At 41.9% G+C, this 16,543-nt stretch overlaps 1 protein-coding gene across 1 annotated transcript in view; it reads left to right on the forward strand.

Moving 5' to 3' along the window:
- Positions 1–16,543, forward strand: part of LOC142098455 (uncharacterized) — a 584,882-nt gene that overhangs the window by 525,590 nt on the left and 42,749 nt on the right. The window contains exon 15 of the mRNA XM_075181300.1: positions 4,301–4,642. Within this exon, the coding sequence (XP_075037401.1) occupies positions 4,301–4,642 (342 nt within the window). The remainder of the gene's footprint in view (positions 1–4,300; positions 4,643–16,543) is intronic.

Below are 16,543 nucleotides of genomic sequence, written 5' to 3' on the forward strand. Positions count from 1 at the left end.
GTTAGTCAATAAAGGTATCGCTCCTATAATACTTTTGTCTTTTTTGACACAAAAGTATTTAACATCACATAAATTTTTCTGGCTGACACGGTACTGCAATAATTGAAAGAAAAAGTTTTTGCTACACATTATATGGGCAGCACGGTGGCTAAGTGGTTAGCACTTCTGCCTCACAGCGCTGGGGTCATGAGTTCAGTTCCCAACCATGGCCTTATCTGTTTGGAGTTTGTATCTTCTCTCAGTGTTTGCATGGGTGTGCTCTGGTTACCTTCCACACTCCAAAAACATACTAGTAGGCTAATTGGCTGCTATCAAAATTGACCCTAGTCTGTCTGTGTGTGTGTGTATGTTAGGGAAATTAGACTGTAAGCTCCAATGGGGCTGGAACTGATGTGAGTGAGCTCTCTGTACAGCGCTGCAGAATGAGTGATGCTACATAAATTGATGATGATGATTATCAAAATACATTGAAATACTTTGAGAGATAACTCTCCTTTCCAGGTTTGTCCTGGATAGATCAAATACAATCGGTTCCAGACAAGTGGCAATAAGCATTACTTTCTCAAACAACTTTTTACAGTAGGGTGACAGAAGTTTTGAAAACTCTTAGAGATTGCAGTTATAGGTGGTTCAGGTAGGTTTGTCCAGAAATGTGGAGCTCAGAAGCAGAATGCTCTGCATCAGGATTCCTATTGAATTTAGCAACAATTATCTGACTTCTGGAAGTAGATTATAGTTGGTAAGAGCTGTTAACTACATGGGTAAGATTTCTGTTCAGCTTTTGGGTAATTTGTCCAGAAAGATTTGACAGCTACACAGACAAAGTGCACTCCACGTCTGCACTCTAAGTGTAGACAGTCTAGGCCTGATAACATCAGCAGAATGAGCTGTGGAGTGTATAAAAGGTGAATTTAGGGGTATGCACCATAAACTACATCCACATAGACTATAATATGCATTAGTATCAGCTGTGTGATCCATTTTTTTGGCCGTAGTCAGGACAAGATTTGTTTCTATAGATCAAGTCTAGTTTGGAATATATTATGAACAAACGGCTATAATGAAATCATAACCCCAAATTCTTATATTTCATCATTGATACCAATTCAAAACAGTTTGCTTCAAGTTACCTGAGAGCAATCAGATTGCAGTACATTTTTGAAGTTAGAAGTTTGTTCTGTGTGCATACAAAATTGTGTCATATATGCATAGACCTGATTTACAGACTGTGGGTAAGTCTTCTTCTAAATTCAGCAAAAAGTAGTGACCCCAGAACAGAGCACTGAGGGACCCCTAAAGTAATAGAAAATAAACCACTTTAACACGTGTGTTACAGAACCTGAACACTGAAATTTTCTTAACAGTATAGGGCCTTTATTTAGTGTTGAACACAGTTTTGCGGCCCGAACCTACTTGGAAAATAGGGACCTCAAAATTGCATTCTTAGCTTTGTATTTTGAGTTGGACATACAGATACATACGGCTCAAAATACTTTGCAACAATATGGCTGCCTCAAGATACACTTAAGGCATACAGCTTGATTTGATGACTGCAGAGTAAAATAATTAAAATAAATACATTAATAATGGGGGTTGAAAGTGCTCGGCCCTCCACCACAAATGATCCAAGCACCAGCACTCATAGCCTGGTTTATTTTTAGCTATTGCATTGGAATAAACTGCAAAAAAACTGCATGCCAACACAAGACCATGTCAGGCTAAGATGATCCCACTATATCAGAGATACCCGCAGTATGAGTTACCAGTGGGATCAAGCCCAAATCCCACATGGGACTTAATTCCCTAGGGATAATGGGTCCATAACACTTTTTTTGCTGCGTTTATGATTCACTAAGAAAGAACCAAAAGAGCCCATACAGTGTTCATGTGGGGCTCGTTTCTGGCTCCTTTTGTTTGGCTACTAGTACTATTTAAGGTAGTTAGGGCTAAGCATCTGTGCACCACACTTGCTGACCAGCTCCAGGTTTCCTGTGGATTCTCTACCTGAATTTTGACTGATCTTTTGTTGTGACCTTTGACGTGTTCTAGACCCTGCCCGCTTGCTGATAGCCCATGATCTCTGCCTGACCTCTGCCTGTCTTTTGAATTCTCCTTGCTCATTACCTGTCTTGACATTTGGCCTGTCCTTCATTATCCTGTTTGCTACGGACCCACCACTGTTGGACTGTTACTTGTTATTGCCTCCTATATACCGGTTACTCCTCCTACCTCCGCACTAGGGTGTCTGCACATAAACCTTTACAACGCAAGAGTTAAGACCTGGGGGCATCTGTGTACCTGTAAGCATGACTAGCTCTATGGGAAAGAAGGCTGCTATAGGAGAAGACCTCTTTCCACATGTTCTAAAGGTTTATGTCAGTTTCTGTTAGCCAAAATACTCCGGTAATATCATTATTGAATTGTTGTCAGAGAGCACAGTATAATTATCACATATCGCATATCATCTATGCCTTATATAAAGAGGGCACAAAAAATATTTATGACCTTCCAGAATTTTGCAGGATTTGAAGTGTTTTGTTAAAAATGATTGTGTTTATGCTACTCGTGTTTGCTAATGTAATGTACTCTGCATATGTCTGGGAAACATGGTAGATTCTCAAATGCAGAATAAATGACAGGTATGAATTTGCTTTTATGTCAGTAAAGGAGATTTAGGTCTTAAAGGAAATTGACATAGTTAAAATGTTTTCATTAATAATTTGACAGGTTTGATTTTACGTATATAATATACTATTGCATGATCACTAAAAAGATCAGGTAGATTATCAGACCAGTGGATTCTACTAGGCAGGATAAAAGGATCCAGTTTATGAGTGAATTATTGGAGTAATTTAAATTGGCCCTTGTTCATTGAGAAATTAGTTGGTTTAAATGTAATAATTTGACTTTGGATAAAAATTTGATGTATTTGTAGTCAGACCAATTCATATTGAAATCACCAAGAACCAGCAGCTCATTTTTTGTATTTGGAGAATAAATTCTGGACAGAAATTGTATCAAGTTAATTAGGGACTGCAGAGGTTTTTTAATGGGTCAATAGATGCCAGTGCACTCTGCTTTATAGGTGTGGTGCATTATTTACACCATTATTGCGTGATAAAATCATTAGCAATATTAATTTATAAATGCCCCAGTGTTATGATTTCTAATATGAACCCCAGGGAGAGGCAATAGTGTTAGAGAAAATAAAGTGTCTTTATTATGGCAAGTATACAAAGGAAGTTAATTGGTGCAGATAATTACAAACAGCAACTCAGTTCATATGAATTGCAGGTTTCAATAGCAGAAATAGCAGGCATACTCTGATAACACAAATAGTTACAGATGCAGAGAATGGCAAGACCAGTCCATAGAAGCTGCAGGTACCAGGATGCAACTGACGGACTGCAGCACAGGGTAACAGGTTTACCAGGTGTAAATCTGATGACACTATAAAGTTCAGATTTAGGGACAAGCAGGCAGAGTTACCCAATTGTCAGGAGACAGGAGACACTAGATGATGTAGACAAGTACCAGGAGACATGAGGCACCGGATGATGGAGACAGGTTTCCAGATTCCAAGTAACTAGGAGGCACAAGACGCCGAATGATGGAAACAGGTATCAGGATTCCAGGTCACCAGAAAGCATCGGATGATGCACAAGCAAAGGAGGGTCAGACAAGCCAAAGGGTCACAAGCCAGCAGATCCACAAAAGTACCAGGGAATAGACAAGAAGACGGTTGAATTAAAGCCAGTTGTCAGGGTCACAAGCAATGGTGCACAAAATGTAGGAACAGGCAGTAGTCAATACCAAGGAGCAGGTTAGGATCAAACACAGTGTATAACAGACAACTAACAGCAGCAACGACAAAAGATGAACTATATGGTACTGCAGGCCAACTTCAATATAATGGCAGTCCTAACACGCGGGCAGGCTGCTTATTTTCTGTGCAGCAAGTATTGTAGTCTGTCCATAGCTCTACAATAAAGCTGCATGGATGTAGTGTGAGACTGTCTGGATTGTTCTTCTGAAGTGTGAGACAGCTCTTGGCTTCAGAGAACCAGTGAGAGAACCAACTTTACTATATTTGGGCATGTTATATTGAGTAGACAATAACATGCTGTAATAATTGAGAGGCAAGTGGCAATCAGCAGTAAAGCAATATTACCTGGCAGTGATGTATTACATACAAAAATGGAAATAACACTGCATAATCTGAATAATGAAGATACTACATTTCATGATTAGTACATTATTGTTTCTGTTACCGCATACAGTAATATGATTTCATTTGTAGATTATCCCTGGCGTCCGGTGATAGAGGAAATAGATAAACCAGCTTTACTTGTGAATACAGAAGTCAGATTGCAGTATAAAATCTCTGGATATTTCCCTGATGATCTGACTGTGACCTGGTATAAGAAGGAGAATAGAGGACATAATCCGGTTCCTGTTACTAAACATAAAACCTCAATTACCGGTGCACAGAAGCAGCCAGATAACACATACAGCTGTACAGCCAGTCTGGTGATCACCCCATTACTGATGGAACATCAAGGATCAGAATTCATCTGCAGAGTGGAACATCCCAGCCTGGTGCAGCCAATAGAGAGAAGTACAGGAGCGTTACAAGTGAAGAGTGAGTATGGTACATTATTAAATGTCATATAAGTTCAGTTATATCATAATCAGCTCAACATTATGAGCTGAGTTAATGGTCTTGAGACCGGTCCAGTTGTACAGCCGTAAGTAAAATGATGGTATTACCAAATATAATACTGCCGACCAACGACTGATTATTGACTGGACACATTTTCATTTCCATTCAAATAACATCCAAATTAAATTGAAGCAACTGATCACTGACAAGTCAGCTGCTGCTTGATCTATTTTCATGAACTTAGTTTTGAAGCTGGGCAGAGGACACGTGGACCTGTTTCTCCCAGACTTAATCTCTTTTTACGGTTTGCACCATGACATTAATAGGAGTGTTTGGGAATTTAGCGTTTTCCACACAGGGAACAATATGAGCACTGTGGAGCTGATTCATATTCAAACACAATGTGAACGCAACTTGCGCTGAAAAAATTCTGCCATTGGAAATCTGTGAGAGGGGGGCATGGTGTTTGAGGGTCTACATTTTAAAACGTATTAAAACTATTAAGCTAAAATTTGGCATGCAAATGGAAAACTGTCCACAGGTGCCACATGCCAAATTTCAGAAAAAAAACTAAAAAATTACAATTGAGGAATAATCTAAACTTCAAAATCTCGCCTTTTTTTCCACTTCCTGTTTTCACCATTTTTCTGAGGTTTTTGGGAGAGCGTAACTCGGTGTAAAGGGCGTTTAAAGACATGCGGTCAGTTTTGTTAGAAAGCTATTAGGGCTGAGGAGTGCCTTTGAGGGTTCACAAGTTTAACAAAGTTACAGTTTTTTTACAATTTGGTAAAATATGCCCCATTTTAAAGGGATTTCATAACGTTGCGCATGTCAGATAGAGGTGTGTGCTGTGTGTACTTAGAGTGGCTTCATTTGCGAGTGCAAATATGGCTGACCCCTTCTCGCTAAGAAATTTTCTTCAGTGATTTGGAGAAATTAGCCATATATGCAGGGTACAGGGCCGATGGCTGGGGTTTGGGCTTTCAGGGGACACCCACTAGAATTTTTATCGCTGGCACCGCACCCATTATAAAGTTTAATCGGACCGTGCGGTGCCAGAGCCGACTGTTACAGAGCCCATTTTAATCCCCTCCTCACCACAACAGTGTGTTTGCGATCCCGACCCCCCCTCCCTCTCCCAGCAGTGTGTTTGTGATTCTGACCCTCCTCCATCCCCCCAGCAGTGTGTTTGTGATCCTGACCCCCCTCACTCCCCCCAACAGTATTTGCGATCCCGAAACCCCTCCTCACCACAACAGTGTGTTTGTAATCCCGACCCCCTCCCTCCCCCCAGCAGTGTGTTTGAAATCCCGAACCCCCCTCCCCCAGCAGTGTGTTTGCGATCCCAAAACCCCCCTCCCTCCCCATAGCAGTGTGTTTGCGATCCTAAAACCCCCCTCCCTCCCCATAGCAGTGTGTTTGCGATCCCGACCCCCCCTCCCTCTCTCCCCCCAGCAGTGTGTTTGTGATTCCGACCCCCCCGGACCATCTCCCTCCCTCCCCCAGCAGTGTGTTTGCGATCCCTTTCCACAGCAGTGTGGTTGCGATCCCGATCCCCCCGCACTGTGTTTGCGAACCCAATCCCCCCTCCCACCAGCAGGGTATTTGCAATCCTGATCCACCCTCCCTCCCTACCTCCCTCACCCCACCAGCAGTATGCTTGTGATCCCCCAGCACTGTGTTTGCAATTCTGATCCCCTCCCTCCCCACAGCAGTGTGTTTGCGATCCCGATCCCCTCCCTCCCCATAGCAGTGTGTTTGCTATCCCGACCCCCTCTCTCCCCATAGAAGTGTGTTTACGATCCCCCCTCCCTCCCCACAGCAGTGTGTTTGCAATCCCGATGCCCACTCCCTCCCCCCAGCAGTGTGATTGCGATCCCGATCCCCCCTCCCTCCCCCCTGCAGTGTGTTTGCAATCCCAATTCCCCCCTCTCCCAGCAGGGTGTTTGCAATCCCGACCCCCCCCTCTCCCTCGCCCAGCAGTGTGTTTGCAATTCCGATCCCCCCTCCCTCCCCCCAGTAGTGTGTTTGCGATCCCAATTCCCCCCTCCCCCAACAGGGTGTTTGCGATCCCGATCCCCCCTCCCTCCCCACAGCAGTGTGTTTGCAATCCCGATCCCCCTTCCCTCCCCACAGCAGTGTGTTGCAGTCCCGATCCCCCCCTCCCTCCCCACAGCAGAGTGTTTGCGATTCCGACCCCCCCTCCTTCCCCATAGCAGTGTGCTTGCAGTCCCTATTCCCTTCCTCCCCCAGCAGTGTTTTTGCGATCCCGATCGAGCGGGCCCCCCCTCTAGGGACATCCATCCCAATGCTGATAGCACTAGGGCTCTTCCTACACCCCTGGGTGGTGGGTGTAGGGTAATAACGGTGATTATAGGTGAAAAAAACTACAAGTCCCAGCCAGCCAGGGTGCCAAAACAGTCTGGGCATACTGCAACTTGTATAACTACAAGCACCAGCATACCCATGGCAGTCAGGGCATGTTGGCACTTGGAGAACCACAAGTGCCAACATGTCCTGACACCCAAGGCTGGCTGGGACCTGTAGTTCCACAAACCAAAATGTTTACAAAACCATAAAAACCTCATTAAAACCACTAACATTTAATAAAAATAATAAACCCACAATAAAGACAGTTAACACCCTCATTTACACCATATATTTTTATTAAAAATAATAAATTCACTATACTCACCATTGAAGTTTTCTTCTGTCGTCAGCAGCTTTTAATCCTAAAATGGCTGTTAACAAGTCCAAAATAAATTTGTAGATCCAAAAGTCCTGCTTGAAATGTCATCAAATTATTTGTAGATCCAAAAGTCCTGCTGGAAATCTCTTCTTCTGATCTGCTTGGGCACCAAGCCCCCCTTGTTGATTGCAGTCTTCAGCCAGGAGGGCCCCATATTTGTAAAATCCATGATTCTTCTTGCTTGCAGAAAAAAAATATAATACCTGGACCGCCACAAACAGCTTCTTCTAACTAGAATTTTCCCACAAGCGTGGGAAACCCCTAATACTATAAATAGACCTACTGCAATGAACTAAGTTAATTGTGTACTAGAACTTCTACAGCTTCTACAGTAGAAGTACTGTTTTAAGAAAATGTATATATGTCTCTGTTAATGTTATATTATTCAAGTTAGGGAGACTTATTCATTTATTTAAATTGGAGGTTATAATATACTTTAATTTTTATATATCATCATTAGATGCTTATCACTTGGTTTTATTGTTTATACTAATACTTTATTTGAAGGTTAAGTGTATTTCTCCTAAATCTGAGAAAAAAAATGCATATTCATGGTATATCTATCAAAAGAGGTTGGTTGTCTCCCATCTGTTACCATTTATGTGCTGTTTGTAGTTTGACAGCACATTGGTCTACAATATAAAGGAGAGATATGATTATGGAGCTCTGTGAATATGTTAGATATAATAATTCTAAACGATCAAAACTATGTTTTAAATATATATCTTTTATGTTTTTCTTTTGAAATGTATATTGATATATTTATTTTTTGGATTTATATGTATATATATTCCTGTGAATGTCGTACGATTCAAGACGGGGAGATTAATACACTTATCTGAATTGTAAGTTATTATATATTTTATATATATATATATGTGTGTGTCTCCCCTGTCCCGGGGCCCCAGCCAGCATATATGAGCAAGATTTGGACCATTACTGGCTCCCTGCTCTCCTGAGACTCCAGCACAGCCCTTTCTAAAGTACATTGTACATAGCTGCATACTTACATTACCCCCTTAAGAGCAGCGTTACCAGCATCGCCTACCTCACTGATGTCATCAAGTTGCGCCGGCGTCTTTCTGAATCGGGATTGGCTGAAGCCGATTCACAAAAGAGTCGTCATGGATCCTCATCGGGAATCAGCCGTCCGCACTGAAGATGTTGGGTTAAGTGTTGTCAGTGTACTCAGCTCCGTTAGGCCATACCCCACCCCCAGACCCTGGGCGCTGTGGTGTTGTTGGCGACTTCAGGCAACCGGAACTTTTTGGTTCTGCCGCTTCTAACAGCTGTTTAGTCCTTTCATCACAGCCAAACTGAAAACGCAGAGCCGTACCTATGGTACATGTCAAAGACAGTGGGTGTGTGCAGCCTGGCTTCACATGAGAATACAAATATGGTTGACAATGTTCGCTAAAAGATTTTCATTTCTGAACTGGAGAAATTAGCCATATTTTCCATCCACAGGGGGGCTGGTTAGTGTTTTGGGGCTGAGAGGGGGCACCCTGTAGTATTATTAGTGATCTCATTTCAAAGTTTAATCTCTCTAAGTGGTGCCAGAGCTGCTGTAACAGAGCCGTTTAAACTTCCCGCCCCCCAGTGATGTCAGTTAATTTATTCGCTGCACTGAGCTAGGGGCGGGAGATTTAAAAGTGCTCCGAGGTTCCTGCTGTGATCACCTATCTATCTGTGTTCTGTGCCGAAAGCCAGCGAGGTATCTAGCGAGTAACATAACACAGCTATCCTTATAGCAGCCAACACGCTTTACTCCTGCCTGCCTTGGAACCTGAATTTGGGGAGAACACGATATTCACAAGCTGCGCTTCACAGCTGGAAAACATGAGCCACTTGGTGTATGCCATTGTGTGGCTCACTAACATGTCACACGCTCGCTGTCCTCATACTGCACTACCTGTCACTCACTGCCCTGGAAATTGCACTGTTTTACAAATATTATAATTACATAATATTCTCTTTCATTTCAGACCTCGTTTAACTGTACGCCAATAGATGCACAGGTGTAGACATGTTTACATATATTTACTATATCCTGTCTCACATTTATTAAATTCACAAAACGTCTTGCTGTGTCTGCGAGTTATGAAAGGATTAGTGGTAGTATATCTATTTTGTCTTCGTGGGTGGACTTGGGTTGAAAAGTATCGAAGCATGTGTGCTTGATTTTGCCTTTTTTTTTTTGCAAAAAAAATGATGCTTTTGTTTGAGTTGCATGGCTCTATGTGCTGGGGCTTCTTGTGTTCCCGAGCTCAGTTACGTTTATCTCTGCTAGGAGATGAGAGTCTGGCTGCTATAGATGGACATACACTTCAAGTTGTCACACTGGCTGCACTCTGGAGCGATGTGTCAGATAGTGTGCAGTATACTACAGTGCGCAGTATAAATCTCTATGTAGTCCACTGCACTGTGGACAAATTTCTTCTAAAGTACAGTCAATCTCAGTGCATTGCACTATATAACTGCAGAGCGCATGTATATCTAGCCAAGTGCCCATCTCATTCACTGCAGTATCTGGAAGTAATGGTTCTTAGTGGAATGCATAGAATATGGAGAGATGCTCTATGCCAGAGACATTCAGAAGTGCAAGCTGACTGTGATCATCTAATAGTGGAAACAACATGGCAGCGTGTGGACACAGAGAACACTCATGGGAGATCTCCATTGGAAACCACGAGATAAACTTCTGTCCACTAGGAAAACCACCAATAGCTGGACTTTGGGTAAGACAGCACAATTTACGTTTACAATTTAAGGGACTAATAGACGTCAGCTTGTATGATACAGATCCATTTATTCTCTTAATGTTTCGATGGAGAGTCTCTGAGATGATTCTATTCAGATTGTTCATATTGACAAGAACTTTTCTACCTTTGGGATACTAATTTGTGTCCGTAGGTGAGTGGCACTTGTTTGTACTGGTATTACTATACCCCCTAGTGAAAAGCGAACATAGTGACATTATTCACTTATATTTGTGTACACTTACTATTATTTCTATTTCATACACACATGGTCTATATTTACCAACTCCCCTCAGACACACAACTGAATATCTCTCTGGATTTCTTACCAAACACACAGAGTGTAGAGCTAATTTGTTTTCTTTATAGTTGTTGTAATCAAGGATGCTGGATACTGGTGCAGAGGCTGTGACAATTGAGAGAAAAGCTGGTGCGCAGGGGGTGATGTGTGATAAAAGCTGGGGCACAAGGTGTGACGTGATAAAAAATCATGGGCACATAGGAGTAATATGAGAGAAAATTATACTGCTGCATAGGCTGTGACAATTGAAAGAAAAGCTGGTGAGCAGGTGGTGACATGTGAAAGCAAAGCTGGTACGCAAGGGGTAATATGAAAGAATAGCTGGGGTACGATGTGACATGAGAAAGAAAAGCTTGTGTGCAGAGGGTGACAATTGAGAGAAAAGCAGGGGCACAGGATGTGATGTGATAAAAAAAAACTTGAGCACATAGGAGTGACGTAAGAGAAAATTTGGTGTACTGGGGTGGCGTGAAAGAAAAGCTGGTGCGCAAGGGATGATATGTGAAAGAAAAGCTGGTGCGCAAGAGATGATATGTGAAAGAATAGCTGGTGCACAAGTGGTGATGTGAGATAAAATATGGTGCATAGGCAGTGACAAGTGAGAGAAAAGCTAGTGTGAATGGGGGTGACCTTAGAGAAAAGCTGGTGCACAGGGGGTGACATGAGAATAAAGCTGGTGCACTTGGCGATGGCATGTGTACATGTGATCACAAAGCTGGTGGGCATTTGGGTATGTGTGAGATAAAGCCATGCACTGGAAATGGAGGGTGCTAGATTTAGAGGAAATCTTAGGAAAAATTACTTTATCAAATCAGTAGTGGATAGGTGGGATAGTCATCCAACAGAGGTGGCAGAGGTTAGTATAATAGAGCAATATTAAAACTCTTGTTTTTTAGGGATTAAGAAAAATAGTGGAATTTATATGGGCCAAGTTATTCTTAGAGGCCGTACAATTCTAGGCTTATAAATTTATAATCAATATTTTTACTTTACAAAAAGCCATGAAATTCCATAGACAAAAAAACCTTACAGTTTAACACGTCCAATTAAGGTTCCTTACACACCATCTAAAATGTAAGAAAACTATTGAAACTCTTCCACTCAAACTCCAAAAAGCAATGAAATTACAACAATTAAGGTGGAAACCTTAATGGACGTGTTACTTGCTCAATAGAGACATGGTGCCATCACATCCTGTGGTTAGCTGTAGATTAAGCACTTTCATGTAGTGAGATTGCTGTTACTCACACAATACAGACATGGGGCCATCACATGCTGTGGTTAGCTGCAGATTCAGCACTATCATGGAGTGAGATTGCTGTCACTCACACAATACAGACATGGTGTCATCACACCCTGTGGTTAGCTGCAGATTTAGCGCTATCATGGAGTGAGATTGCTGTCACTCACAAAATGGTGGAGCTGCTAATTCACAGATTTTTGTGTTCACTGGAATACACACATGCAGTACTATTACATTTTCTTAGTTTAGCTTTATCGTAGTTTAGGGCCTGCGTGTCTTAGAAAGAGACAGTAGAGCAACTTCATAAAAAAGTAGAACTACAAAATAATATTAGAGTTAAATTACATTAAATTGGTGTATAATCCTCTGCTTAGTTTGGTTTTCAGTGAGCAATGTTTGCCATTACATTCTTTTACAAGCCCTAAGCTAACTTTTAAGGATACATAAAGTCAACAAGACTTTATTGGGAAATATTTTATCAAACTGCACAATAGTGTAATCCAAACGCACAGAGAGATTCTCTGCAGGGATCTGTCAGCTGCAGGAACTATATTTGGTGAGGAGGCATGTATTGCAGGTATCTTTTAGGAGCAGGCACAATATTGGAAGGAGACATGCTCTAGAAGGATCTGTCAGGAGGGGTTATTATTATTAAAAGAATTCTATCATTTTCCAATAAGCATTGTCTAAGCGATTTCTTGTGTTTTCAAAGCGCAAACAATTTAATTAGCAGATGCAAAAGTTTTAGCAGTTCAATACATACATTAAAATACAGTATAGCCGATACCAAATACATACATACCGCTGCGCTCAGCTGTGCTCCGCTGGCACCAGCTACAGTACTTCACTCCAGAAGACTGTGGTCAGAGATGACTGCCCCAGCTGGTCCCAGGGAGCTTGTATTTATACACTTAGTGCTACAGAGAAAACAATACAGATGACATGGCTTGCTTCTATAGATCCAGGATTCAGGAGTGTCCAGTGTAATGCTGGTCTTTGGCCAGTTCAAACCACCCCCTCCAAGGATGATGGTCAACATTCCAGATGATCCTCCCCCCCCAGAAAACAGTTTAAGCTAGTCTAGTCACAATACACGGTCAGTAACATTTTAAACATTTTTCCCTAACATCGCTAACTAGAGTATGCAATGTGCGATCCCTTCGGCGAATGAACCGGACAACTGCGGTTACATAGGGTATTAAAATGATACTAAACATGACATGTTTCCTGTAACTTGAACCTTAAATATCACTAAAGTGTATAAATATAACCTTATAATATATATATATATATATATATATATATATATATCTATAAACCAAGTATCATCTGCTCATAAACGACTGTAGAATGGAACAATTATAAATATGAAATATATAAATAAATGAATGTGGGAGTGCGAGTGTATGTGTGTGTATTTTACCGCGCAATCACGCCGTGCACGTGTTACGTGGAATACTGATCGCAATCGCACGGTAAAACAATATTAACCAATATACTTTCGGTCATCTAAATATACGACTTTGACAGTATGTTGAGTGGAGGGATGCTCTGCAGGGGTCTGTTTGCTACAGGGAGTGTTTTGGGTGGAGGAATGCTCTGCGGGATTCTTTTGGGAGCAGATACTGTTTAGTGATGAGTTATGTACTGCAGGTATTTTCTAGGAGCAGGCACAGTCTTGGATTAAGAAATGCAAGGCTCTACAGGGGTATGTCAGGAGCAAGTATTGTGTTATATCAGGAGGAGGGATATTCTGCAGGGATCTGTTGGGTGCAGGTACAGTGTTGGTGGTAGGAATACTATGCAGGGATCTCTCAGGAAGGGTTAGTATGTTGAGTGGAAGGATGCTCTGAAGGGGTCTGTCAGCTGTGAGGAATGTTTTGGGTGGAGTGATGCTTTGCAGGGATCTTTTGGGAGCAGATACTGTTTGGTGATGAGCTATGTTCTGCAGGTATCTCTAATAAGCAGGTACAGTCTTGGATTGAGAAATGCTCTTCAGGGTATTTGTAGTTCTACTTTTTTATGAAGTTGCTCTACTGTCTCTCTCTAAGACACGCAGGCCCTAAACTACGATAAAGCTAAACTAAGAAAATGTAATCGTACTGTGTGTATTCCAGTGAGCACACAAATCCGTGAATTAGCAGATCCACCATTTTATGAGTGACAGCAATCTCACTCCATGATAGTGCTGAATCTGCAGCTAACCACAGGATGTGATGGCACCATGTCTGTATTGTGTGAGTGACAGCAATCTGACTCCATGATAGTACTGAATCTGCAGCTAACCACAGGATATGATGACATACCATGTCTGTATTGTGTGAGTGACAGCAATCTCACTACACGATAGTCCTGAATCTGCAGCTAGCCGCAGGATGTGATGGCACCATGTCTGTATTGCGCAAGTAACACATCCATTAAGGTTTCAACCTTAATCGTTTCAATCGTAATTTCATTGCTTTTTGGAGTTTGAGTGGAAGAGTTTCAATAGTTTTCTTACATTTTAGATGGTGTGTAAGGAACCTTAATCGGACATGTTAAACCGTAAGGTGTTTTGTCTATGGAATTTGTAACTATTAATACAATTAATAAAAATATATGTTAAAAAATATTTTTTTACATAAACATAACATATTTTTACATGTAATTTCATTACATGAAATACATATTGCAGGATGTTCTTAATGCTTACTGTAAATAAAATGCATTTTTAGACTCTTATTGCAAACACATGTTCTGATATGCATACATGTAGTTATCACTATCAGTTGGCACTTACACCTGACCTGTAGAATTTACAAATGATATGGCTAAAAATCACATACCTGAGAGATGACCAGAGCTTGAATCAGATGAATGTGCATGCTCTCGACCTCAACACACCCTTACTGTACATTGGCTACATCTCTTGGGAGACCATACATGGATGTCCTCCCATAATAACATGTTGAGAAATGTCTTTACATTTTTCAAACACAGGTGCGTCCAGCACTCACCCAGTCACCCAACACTGTCATCTGTTCAGCTGTCCTTTACCAGCGACCATCAGTATGAGGATGTGGTGCCAGCTATTTCCCTTACGTATTACATTGGGTTTGGACATACCACAATTTATGAAGAAGATGAATGCTGTTTTACTCAATAGATTTTAATTAGGGAAAATCCTGAATCAGTGGCAATGTATGTGGGACCTGTGATCTTAAAAATGTTATATTGGGAGTATTCAAAGGCAGCATAGCTGAGGCTATGATTTTCCTTAGATTACGCATATAAAAATATACGTGTAACAGAAATACAACAAATAATGTTACACATGTCGAGATAATGGGAAAAATAGTAACTATGATAATTAGTCCTGGGAGAATCCTTAGTAATCCCAGTGCTAAGGAGAAGTGGAACTCAGCATATACCTAAACGTTCTAAGGATGAGTCCCACTTGTAATTAGCACTGCAAGAGTTATTCGCATACAGGTACTTATTTGTGACAATAAATAATATATATATATATATATATATATATTGTGGCAAGAGCCCGCTACTGCAGAAGCACACGCGAACAACTTCTTCCTTTTTGTGTAGCTTTATAGTCAGGATGATAAATGTTTTGACACCGTATACTTTCACAGCAATTATGGAGACCTGTCACTCACCGGACCGTGAGTGCCTCTGCGCTGGTGCGTGGCTCCCTAGCCTTCCTGCCGGCACCTGTCCTGAACCGCGGCCGTCCGCCATCTTGATGGACTGCGCATGCGCAGCATCCAAGAACTTATGACTTTTACTTTTATCTAATTGGCTGATCAGGCAACTCTCCCTATTTAAGGCACCTGTGCTCATTACCTCATTGCCTGATCTTGAGTCTCATTCCCTGTGAGTCTCTGAAGGTGTCTCCTGTGTACTACTAGTGTCTACAGCTTCCTGCTGATTCCCTGTGTTACTCATTGCTGGTTTCCAGACCTGCTACAGACTCCTGTGTTCTAATAGTGTCTTCAGCTTCCTGCTATTTCCCTGTGTTACTCATCGCTGGTTTCCATACCTGCTACAGACTCCTGTATCCTGCTCGTGTCCTCGGCTGGCTCATGGATTTCCTGCTCAGCTCACCTGTGGTTTCCATACCCGCTACAGCCGTTCAGCGTCTCTGCAGTCCTGCATATCCCTGTGGACAAACTTCTCTACTGAATAGCGGTATGCCTATTTGTTATTGACTTTCCACTGTTACCGTGCATATCCGCTTAGGACAAGCTTCCCTACTCAGCAGCGGTATCCATACCCGCTATAGACTATTATTGTTACGCTGCATATCTGTTTGGAACAAGCTTCACTACTCAGCCGTTATATCCATACGTGTGATTGACTATCCGTTATTATCCTGCATATCTGTGCTGTGCAAGCCTTTCTACTCAGCAGCTGTATGCATACCGTTATAGACTTTTGCTGGATACACTGCATATCTGTTTGGGAACAAGTTCCTCTGTGCTCTCAGTGTCTTCATACCATTATTGACTCTTTGTGTGCCTCCTCTCATTCGCACCTGTTCAACTTCTCACTTACTAAGCAGTGGTACAACTTGCTGTACGCAGACCACTGACTTCCCCGTTACCTACATGCACCTGGACAAGTCTTCTCACCATAGCAGTGGTACAACTTGCTGTACGCAGACCAATGACTTCCCCGTTACCTACCTGCACCTGGACAAGTCTTCTCACCATTGCAGTGGCACAACTTGCTGTACGCAGACCACTGACTTCCCTGCTACCTTCCTGCACCTGCTCACGTCCATCCTGGTCTCCGTGGTTCAAACCTGCTTTTCCATTATAGATGCAAGTCACTG

This window comes from Mixophyes fleayi, chromosome 7 (assembly GCF_038048845.1).
Source record: "Mixophyes fleayi isolate aMixFle1 chromosome 7, aMixFle1.hap1, whole genome shotgun sequence".
Taxonomy (NCBI): domain Eukaryota; kingdom Metazoa; phylum Chordata; class Amphibia; order Anura; family Limnodynastidae; genus Mixophyes; species Mixophyes fleayi.